At 47.8% G+C, this 11078-nt stretch overlaps 1 protein-coding gene across 1 annotated transcript in view; it reads left to right on the top strand.

Moving 5' to 3' along the window:
* The first annotated feature begins 373 nt into the window (after window positions 1–373).
* The window catches only part of LOC126092560 (muscle-specific protein 300 kDa), a 651560-nt gene continuing 640855 nt past the window's right edge, over window positions 374–11078 (top strand). The window contains exon 1 of the mRNA XM_049908233.1: window positions 374–1486. Within this exon, the coding sequence (XP_049764190.1) occupies window positions 949–1486 (538 nt within the window). The 5' untranslated portion in view covers window positions 374–948. The remainder of the gene's footprint in view (window positions 1487–11078) is intronic.

The raw sequence follows: 11078 nt of genomic DNA, 5'->3' as shown, positions 1-11078 counted from the left end.
TTCAAAGATGTATAAAACGCAAGTAGCATTTCATGGAAGTGTCTAGACACCTCACACACCTTAAGTGAAAGATGCTCAGTCTAAAATGATACATGAATTTCCTTAAACTAATGAAATGTAGGAAAACAGAATGCATTTATCTCGGTAACGCATGGCTTTGTCTTGTCGTTGAAGGTTTAAATGATCTGTTGCACTCTGGTGGTCACAGCATGAAATAAAACAGCTGCCAAACGGAAGCTAGGAGCTCGCACCATCGCTGCAGTCTGGAATGACGCAGAAACGTGATGTTGCTGAAACACGAAAAATTTATAATCGAAGCCGCACGATTGTGCGAGCCAGAGTGGAAAGGGATATAGGCGCGAATAAAAAAATGTGTTCCTTATTTTGCTCTACACTATTACACCTTCAAAGCCAATCAAAATGGAAATGTGTCTGTTGGATAGGTTTACTTGTTAGATCTCCGTGTGAATTCGCCCAAGTTGGACAGACGCGGGCGAAAGTCTGCAGTGTGGCGCTATGCGCCTCATACCGGACCCGGACCATGACCTCTGACACTCTAGTTGAACGAGGCGCACGACGTCCCGCCCGAGTCTCATCTGCTCCGCGGATGCTGCGAAGTTTCAACGGGGTAGGGCGTCGCCCCGGCGAGGTTTCTGGGCTCGCGAGCCCACTCGAACCCCGCGGTCGCTTTTCTATCGGCCGTCATAGAGTGTTCTAGTACGAGAGCGGCGCTATCAGCTGGCCGGCAATGCAGGTCCCTGTCGGTACCGATCGATGTGCGCGGTGGCCTAGTTGCCGGGGGCAGCGCACTCCGCGCATGCGCACTCTGGACCTCCGCGGCGGCGGCCGTCTAGCTGCAAGGGGCAGCGCGCCGCCAGTCTCGAGCCGACAGCCGGACAGTGTGGTCGACTAGTTCATGCGGTAGAGAGACACACAGACCCGCTCGCCATGTCGGAGGACCCCGGCGGCGGAGGAGGAGGAGGAGGCGGCAAGCGCCTCAAGGACCGCGTCACGTTTTACGAGCGCGTGTGGACGACGAGGGGCAGCGGCGGCGACGCCCCCGAGGGCGGCCTGGTCGACGTGGCCGAGGTGGAGCGCCGCATAGCGGAGGAGCGCCGCCGGCGCCAGGTGGAGGCGGCGGGGGCGGCGGCGCCGGAGGCGGTGGCGGCGGCCCAGCAGCGCCTGCTGCGGTCGCCGCTGCCCGAGGGCACCGTCACCACCGTGGAGAAGGTGACCGAGGAGGGCGGCGCGGCCGGAGGGCCCCGCATGGTCACCGTGGAGCGCGTCACGGTGCGGCGCACGCTCGTCGAGCTGCCGTCGGCGTCGCCGCCGCTGTCCAAGTCGCCCTCGCTGGCGTCTCTGCGCGCCGGCGCCGGCTCCGTCTCCGAAGACAGCAGCGACGGCGCCGAGTTCCGCAGCATCGCCGCGCGCCTCGAGGCCGTGCGCAACCGCTCTCAGTACGACTCGCACATCGCCGAGGTCAAAGGTCAGCACCGCCCAAAAGGCCGCTCTCCCTAAAGCCACCCTGCCATTCAAGTGGCACAGATCGCACTAAAACGGTCGGCGGCACAAAACTCTAATCCCCCCACTCAGAACGTGCGCGGTTGCCTAACACGCCAACTGCCATCCCGCTGCAGAGACCTGCTTACTAACCTGAGATGACAATCGTCATTTATTAACACTTCTCATCACGTACATCCTTAAGCTTAGCAGACGCTGGCGTCGCCTGTAGGGGACAAGATGACTGTTAGGAATTAATATGCAGATAAACCGGTACAAGTCGCGTATTATTTGCTGTATTACTAATTTCTCTCATCAGACACTAGCATCTTCAAATATTAAAGGCCTCGTCGCCATCGTCACTTGGCATTGACGATATTCCTGAGCTTTGTTCCTAGCACGTGTTACCATCAGGGCTCGGTAGCCTCTCCACCATAGAGTTTTAATTTACGTAATTATGGAGCTCTGAACCTTTCACGTCTTGCCATATGAGCAACGAATGTCTGAAATTGGTCTTGTCTGAAGAGGAAAGCAATTACAGCAGTGAACAATATGCGACTGTAGTGGCTTATCTGGATGTTAATTCTTCGACCACATATTACCACCATCATATATATATGTCCCTTCATGAAGGTGAAGACGTGTCATAAAGCTAAGTATACACACAATATGGACTTCATAAAGAATTAACAAAGTTACTTTCGACCACTGAAAATATATCCCCTAATCTGCGAATTTCTTCTTCTCCTCCTCCTCCTCCTCCTCCTTCTCTTTCTCTCTCTCTCTCTCTCTCTCTCTCTCTCTCTCTCTCTCTCTCTCTGTCTCACTCATTCCCTGTGTCTCTCTCCCTCTCTCATGGGACTTACATCTATTACATTCATCATCCACTGGCGCATAAAAATTTCGTCCAAAATACTCCATCTATTAAGATCGTCTACTTTATGGTGTTATACAAGTCCTTATAATCAGCTCTGACTCCAGAAGGAACCGTTGTGCGTAGCATCTGTATATTCTTATAAGGGACGATAACATAAATAATACAATACATATAATTACATTTTTTTTGGTGAATGCTAATAGCCATTTTAACGACCCAAAGAATGTTACGATGATTCTTCTACCTCGATTCTTAATCTCGCGTGATGACCACGAAATGTAAGACAGCATATGGAGACACATAGTAATTTTTCTCACACTCATTCGCCAGCGCAACAGCAAAACTGGGAAAAGTGACACTACGAACGACTATCCACCGTGCATTCTACTGTAATTTCCCGATTATTTATATTATATTTATGTACTTTGCCAGACATATGTGCATTCAGGTATGTCATACCTGTTTCCTGACGTTGACCATCTTTTTTATGAGAAATCAGTGCCTAGTTGTTTCTTAGCACTTCCTTCGCTTTGCCTCGCCAAATGCCCCTCACATCCAATTCTGTTTCATAGCAGTCACATCACATTCTGAGCTCCAGTACCCACAATAAATTTCTTCAGTTCACAGTGTTCCGAACCATGAGCTTTGACTTTCCTTGAGGTTTTTCTTTTGCGTTCTTGCCAGTATAATCAAGTCTCTTAGCAAAAATCTCTCCATTTTGTTTCTCACACATATTTCTCTATCATCACCATGTCAGGAATAAGAACCAAAAATTGATGAAATGGTAATGAAGATTTGGAATCAATACTTTGTCCAATTGGGTTTCAACAGAGAAAAAGCTGCTCCGAAGCAAGAATCGTCGGAAGGTGTCGGTTGTGGCCTTAAGATGAGAACCTTACCGGAGTTTTGGGGAAAGCATGGAGACCTAAATCGTGTCAGATGGATACAAGTCTTGTGTTACCTCTTTGTCCCGCACCTAATGTTGAATGCAGAGCCTTGATATTGATGTAGAGCCATTAACCGTACGTTCGGTCAATTTGTATACTAGTTATCTTTGGACGCAATACCCCGCTACTACATCTCCAGTTTACTGACCAGCGAGAACTACTACTCCCGGAGGCAACAGTCAGCCACGTCGCTTAACCTGTCTCAGCGTCACTTCAAGAAAATGGATTACCATTGTTGCTCTCCTAATCAATCAGCCTCTGACGACAGCTAACGTAATTAACGAAAAATTTAAGTTCTGTCCATATCGAAGTAGCTCCTAGCCACAACGGTAGGAAGAACCTGATTGCGGAATGGGAAATATGTAGCCCTACATACTTACTAAGATTAATTCCTACAGTATTGTTGCTATATCTATCAGACATCACACCCGAAGACCCTTTTGTTGCTGACATCTTTTTTATACTACATCCCAGATATATTTTTATCGTGAATTTGAGGTATATTTCGTATTTAATACGATGTTCTTCCCAGGATTCCTAGCTTTCAAGCGATTTATTGACGGTTGTTACCAACAGCTTTAGAAAATGGACCGACATATGTTTCACAGACGACTATGCGTAAACCTACTAAATATGTCTGTTTAGAATAACTAGATGTATTGATGAAACTCCCTGCCAAATAAAAACTGTCGTCGGATCGGGACTCAAACACTGAACCTTACCTTTCGTAACCATTCTCTCTCTCTCTCTCTCTCTCTCTCTCTCTCTCTCTCTCTCTCTCTCACACACACACACACACACACACACACACACACACACACACACACACACACACACTTCCCTCTCCCCACCTCCTCCTCTTTTTTTTACAAAGTGTTGCACTCTTTTTCAAATTTTAAAACATTCTTAGTCATTATCATTAGACACTTCAAGTTATGTACGTAAAAAATTCTGGTTTTCATTGCATTCTCGTATGTAGAGCTGAAAAATAAAAACCCCCTGGCCTTATCAAGTGGAAATAAGAGTAGCCCTCGCCCGCTTTAGAAACAGTCTGCATTTTAAGTATATTTTGTTTAGCGTTTCTCAAGACAATTTTCCCAATTGTTTTCTTCCATCAAAAATGGCTCTGAGCACTATGGGACTTAACATCTGTCGTCATCAGTACCCTAGAACTTAGAACTACTTAAACCTAACTAAACTAAGGACAGCACACAACACCCAGCCATCACGAGGCAGAGAAAATCCCTGACCCCGCCGGGAATCGAACCCGGGAAGGGCGTGGGAAGCGAGAACGCTACCGCACGACCACGAGATGCGGGCTTTCTTCCATCAGGTGATAGTGTCGATAGCTCGAAGGCGAACTCTTCAGCATCATAAAAAAAAAATATTCCATTTCCAACGTCACTTACGATGTTTAGCTGAAGGAGTTTCGTGTTCTCTCTGCAGCTGATTCAATTGCGATCTTGAGAAAATTGTGCATCGGTACTTTGTACTTGGGCAGCTTACGACTCACGCTCCGCCCTCATTGCTGCACTTCCAATATTTTTCTCTAACTCAACCAACTTTCTTTGATCATATTTATGTCTGCAGACACCAAAGTAGTTCCGTCAGCCAAGAATCGTACTTTAGGGTCTCGAGCGGAGAACGCTGGTGGTAGCAGCAACCACCTTTAATGAAAGATGTCGCCGATAGGAGCGGCAGGCCCATCTGTTTCAAGAGCAGCGCGGGTTGGGACAGAGAAAGCGCCCCGACCGTGATCTGCTCGGCGAAACCACTTTCACGCGTGATGGCGGCTGCGGGATCGTCGGCTGGGTGCGGCAGCGGCTCTTCAGACCCTGAGGGCCAGCCACGGAGGCGGCAGTGCGGCGCGCCTCTGCAGTTCCGGCCGCAGCACGGCTGCACGAAACCGTCGAAAGCTGTCACGTTACGGCCCTCGATCTCACGTTCTAAGCGCAATGTATCTCTTTTTCAAACCGAAAACTGGTAGCCAAGGTCGCAGGAATTATTTTTATTCCATGATTACCGGTTTCGGCGAAACTAAAGCCGCCATCATCGGATCTTAGGACACATACAGGTTACAACATCAAGGCAAACAATGGTGATATTCCCAGAATGAGATTTTCACTCTGCAGCGGAGTGTGCGCTCATATGAAACTTCCTGGCAGATTAAAACTGTGTGCCGGACCGAGAGTCGAACTCGGGACCTTTGCCTTTCGCGGGCAAGTGCTCTACCAACTGAGCTACCCAAGCACGACTCACGCCCCGTCCTCACAGCTTACCCGCGAAAGGCATAGGTCCCGAGTTCAAGTCTCGGTCTGGCACACAGTTTTAATCTGCCAGGAAGTTTCATATCAGCGCACACTCCGCTGCAGAGTGAAAATCTCATTCTGGAAACATCCTCTAGGCTGTGGCTAAGCCATGTCTCCGCAATATCCTTTCTTCAAGGTGTGCTAGTTCTGCAAGGTTCGCAGGAGAGCTTCTGTAAAGTTTGGAAGGTAGGAGACGAGGTACTGGCAGAAGTAAAGCTGTGAGGACGGGGCGTGAGTCGTGCTTGGGTAGCTCAGTTGGTAGAGCACTTGCCCGCGAAAGGCAAAGGTCCCGAGTTCGAGTCTCGGTCTGGCACACAGTTTTAATCTGCCAGGAAGTTTCAATGGTGATATTAATAGTTGCCTATAACACGCAGGCCTTACAAAATTGTCGTAAGTAGCACATAAACGTGCAAGAGAGATGACATTATAAATGTTAAGTGTCTCCATCACATACAAGCGCAAGCTAGGTACTACCCAAATAGGGTAACCTGTATGTGTCCTAAGATCCGATGATGGCGGCTTTAGTTTCGCCGAAAGCGGTAATCATGGAATAGAAAGAATTCCTGCGATCTAGGCTACCAGTTTATTGTTTTACAACCATCTAGATCGCTCCCAAAAAATTGTTCAAATGGCTCTGAGCACTATGGGACGTAACTTCTGCGGTTATCAGTCCCCTAGAACTTAGAACTACTTAAACCTAACTAACCTAAGGACGTCACACACATCCATGCCCGTGGCAGGATTCGAACCTGCGACCGTAGCGGTCGCGCGATTCCAGACTGTAGCGCCTAGAACCGCTTGGCCACCCCGGCCCTCTGATCGCTCCCACATGAGCACAATGTGCTCCCTACAGAATTGCATCCCTTTTTGTTCAGAACTTGCAAGTAACCATAAAAACTGAGAAAGTATTCTGACACCATAGAATTATGCAGCTCACTTCGTCACTGCAGAAAATAACGGAACAAATTATAAAATAATTTATTAAGGGTGTTCTAAGTGGCGGAACAGGAAACCGATTGGTTCCAAGTGCGAAAAAGACAGTTTCCTACAAGTGCCATTAATACTGAGGCACTAAGTTTTATTTGCGATAGTACAAGTACCGCAGTAACAGCAGTAATGTTTTAACTAGTAGAACTCTTAATTTTAAAAAAAGAAAACATTTCTCACAGCTTTTAATTCTTTAATAAGAAACCAAAAAAATTAAATTCAAGCAAAATATCTCTCCGTATTGACTTCTATTTCTTACGCAACTTCGTTCTTGAGATCAGATGTTGTTAAGTTTACTATAAAGCGTCCTTTGCTGTTGATGAAGAAAAGGCAACATCGTCAACAAGTCTTCCCGTTTCACAATTGATAAACATGGTTGGTCTTTCAGATGAAGTACAGCAAGGCATACATCAGCCAAGGTCTTTTGCCTTTTGAAGTCACCGATATTTTTCCTGTTCTTTTGTTTCAGGGGAAGAATTTTTAATAGCTATTTGTGATGGATGAGTATGAGACACTCTGATCTTACTTCATTTGGAGAGTTTACGTCGTTGCAATGATAACTGTTTCAGTAGTATCTTTAAAATCAGAGAGGCCAGTTGTGTGCATTGGAATTACGTGGAGTGGGTTCATAGCTTTAGCTGACTCGACAAACTTGTATAAATCTTGCGAAACAGCGGCCTTGTTTACCCTTCTTCGTTTCTCCACAATTGCAAAATCTGTCGCAGCCAAAAACGTGCCTGTCATCTCTTCAAATTATCCAAGGCTAACAGGACGTCAGCTTTACGCATGACGCTTGGAACCCTACAGACCACTGCTTGGCACGAAGACCACGCATCATCTAGTAATGAATGCCCGAAAAATTTTCGCCATGATTTGGCACTTGGAACACATGTAGGAAATCGCAAAATTGTACCGAAAGCGCAACAGCACAGGAAACACATTTTGTGAAAAAAAAATGGCAGCGCAAATATCTCTGTTATAATATATATTGAAAACCGACTTTTACTGGTATGAGTGTACGATAGGGGCTCATGAAAAAAATAATGTGAGACATTATAAAACGTAAGTAAATATTACTTTCGACACAAGCCTATATAATTTTGTGACAGACATTTTTGTATCGCTAGTATGTTGGGAATCGCGCTGTGAAGTCCGTGTGCGCAAATTTTTCTTCAACCTATATGTAGGGTGGCCGACTTCAGTGACGAAAAATCACAAAAAGAAAGACATAGGCTGCATCGCAATATATCCCGAGAACTTGAAAAGCGAAGTTGACCATTGAAATAAATTAAATGCTTTGCTGTTACACGTCCCGCGATGCAAGCGTGATGCCCACTTATCAATGTTTGTGATAGGAAACCCTAATATTACTTTCGACCCTTGTAGCGTACGTCACTCACATCACGATTATGAGCACCGTGGGGGACACGCTTGCTTCTCGAGATGTGCAGTGGCGGAGAGTTTCGTTTATTTCAAGCGTCAACTTCGCTTTGCAACTTCTCGGGATGTGGGTGACGTATTGCGATGCAACCAGCGCCATTCTTTTTGTGATTTTTCATGTTATTGGAGTGCGCCAGCCTATATGTGTAGGGTGAAGAAAAATTTGCGCACTAGGAATTCACAGCGCGATTCCTTACATACTAGCAATACAAAAGTGTGTCACAAAATTTCGTCCTGCGCATACTTCCGGCAGTAAATGAACGTCAAAGATTGGTAATCTCTCTCTCTCTCTCTCTCTCTATATATATATATATATATATATATATATATATATATATATATATATATGAGTGAAGCGATTTCACAGCTCTAGAATAACTTTATTATTTGAGATATTTTCACAATGCTTTGCACACACATACAAAAACTCAAAAAGTTTTTTCAGGCATTCACAAATATTCGATATGTGCCCCTTTAGTGATTCGGCAGACATCAAGCCGATAATCAAGTTCCTCCACATTCGGCGCAGCCTGTCACCATCAATGAGTTCGAAAGCATCGTTGATGCGAGCTCGCAGTTCTGGCACGTTTCTTGGTAGACGAGGTTTAAACACTGAATCTTTCACATAACCCCACAGAAAGAAATCGCATGGGGTTAAGTCAGGAGAGCGTGGAGGCCATGACATGAATTGCTGATCGTGATCCCCACCACGACCGATCCATCGGTTTTCCAATCTCCTGTTTAAGAAATGTCGAACATCGTGATGGAAGTGCGGTGGAGCATCATCCTGTTGAAAGATGAAGTCGGCGCTGTCGGTCTCCAGTTGTGGCATGAGCCAATTTTCCAGCATGTCCAGATACACGTGTCCTGTAACGTTTTTTTTCGCAGAAGAAAAAGGGGCCGTAAACTTTAATCCGTGAGATTGCACAAAACACATTAACTTTTGGTGAATTGCGAGTTTGCTGCACGAATGCGTGAGGATTCTCTACCGCCCAGATTCGCACATTGTGTCCGTTCACTTCACCATTAAGAAAAAATGTTGCTTCATCACTGAAAACAAGTTTCGCACTGAACGCATCCTCTTCCATGAGCTGTTGCAACCGCGCCGAAAATTCAAAGCGTTTGACTTTGTCATCGGGTGTCAGGGCTTGTAGCAATTGTAAACGGTAAGGCTTCTGCTTTAGCCTTTTCCGTAAGATTTTCCAAACCGTCGGCTGTGGTACGTTTAGCTCTCTGCTTGCTTTATTCGTCGACTTCCGCGGGCTACGCGTGAAACTTGCCCGCACGCGTTCAACCGTTTCTTCGCTCACTGCAGGCCGACCCGTCGATTTCCCCTTACAGAGGCATCCAGAAGCTTTAAACTGCGCATACCATCGCCGAATGGAGTTAGCAGTTGGTGGATCTTTGTTGAACTTCGTCCTGAAGTGTCGTTGCACTGTTATGACTGACTGATGTGAGTGCATTTCAAGCACGACATATGCTTTCTCGGCTCCTGTCGCCATTTTGTCTCACTGCGCTCTCGAGCGCTCTGGCGGCAGAAACCTGAAGTGCGGCTGCAGCCGAACAAAACTTTATGAATTTTTCTACGTATCTGTAGTGTGTCGTGACCATATGTCAATATATACACTCCTGGAAATGGAAAAAAGAACACATTGACACCGGTGTGTCAGACCCACCATACTTGCTCCGGACACTGCGAGAGGGCTGTACAAGCAATGATTACACGCACGGCACAGCGGACACACCAGGAACCGCGGTGTTGGCCGTCGAATGGCGCTAGCTGCGCAGCATTTGTGCACCGCCGCCGTCAGTGTCAGCCAGTTTGCCGTGGCATACGGAGCTCCATCGCAGTCTTTAACACTGGTAGCATGCCGCGACAGCGTGGACGTGAACCGTATGTGCAGTTGACGGACTTTGAGCGAGGGCGTATAGTGGGCATGCGGGAGGACGGGTGGACGTACCGCAGAATTGCTCAGCACGTGGGGCGTGAGGTCTCCACAGTACATCGATGTTGTCGCCAGTGGTCGGCGGAAGGTGCACGTGCCCGTCGACCTGGGACCGGACCGCAGCGACGCACGGATGCACGCCAAGACCGTAGGATCCTACGCAGTGCCGTAGGGGACCGCACCGCCACTTCCCAGCAAATTAGGGACACTGTTGCTCCTGGGGTATCGGCGAGGACCATTCGCAACCGTCTCCATGAAGCTGGGCTACGGTCCCGCACACCGTTAGGCCGTCTTCCGCTCACGCCCCAACATCGTGCAGCCCGCCTCCAGTGGTGTCGCGACAGGCGTGAATGGAGGGACGAATGGAGACGTGTCGTCTTCAGCGATGAGAGTCGCTTCTGCCTTGGTGCCAATGATGGTCGTATGCGTGTTTGGCGCCGTGCAGGTGAGCGCCACAATCAGGACTGCATACGACCGAGGCACACAGGTCCAACACCCGGCATCATGGTGTGGGGAGCGATCTCCTACACTGGCCGTACACCACTAGTGATCGTCGAGGGGACACTGAATAGTGCACGGTACATCCAAACCGTCATCGAACCCATCGTTCTACCATTCCTAGACCGGCAAGGGAACTTGCTGTTCCAACAGGACAATGCACGTCCGCATGTATCCCGTGCCACCCAACGTGCTCTAGAAGGTGTAAGTCAACTACCCTGGCCAGCAAGATCTCCGGATCTGTCCCCCATTGAGCATGTTGGGGCTGGATGAAGCGTCGTCTCACGCGGTCTGCACGTCCAGCACGAACGCTGGTCCAACTGAGGCGCCAGGTGGAAATGGCATGGCAAGCCGTTCCACAGGACTACATCCAGCATCTCTACGATCGTCTCCATGGGAGAATAGCAGCCTGCATTGCTGCGAAAGGTGGATATACACTGTACTAGTGCCGACATTGTGCATGCTCTGTTGCCTGTGTCTATGTGCCTGTGGTTCTGTCAGTGTGATCATGTGATGTATCTGACCCCAGGAATGTGTCAATAAAGTTTCCCCTTCCTGGGACAATGAATTCACG

Source organism: Schistocerca cancellata, chromosome 7, assembly GCF_023864275.1.
Source record: "Schistocerca cancellata isolate TAMUIC-IGC-003103 chromosome 7, iqSchCanc2.1, whole genome shotgun sequence".
NCBI classification, from domain to species: domain Eukaryota; kingdom Metazoa; phylum Arthropoda; class Insecta; order Orthoptera; family Acrididae; genus Schistocerca; species Schistocerca cancellata.
Note: the sequence above shows the minus strand (reverse complement) of the source record. Positions and strands in the feature narration are given on the sequence as shown.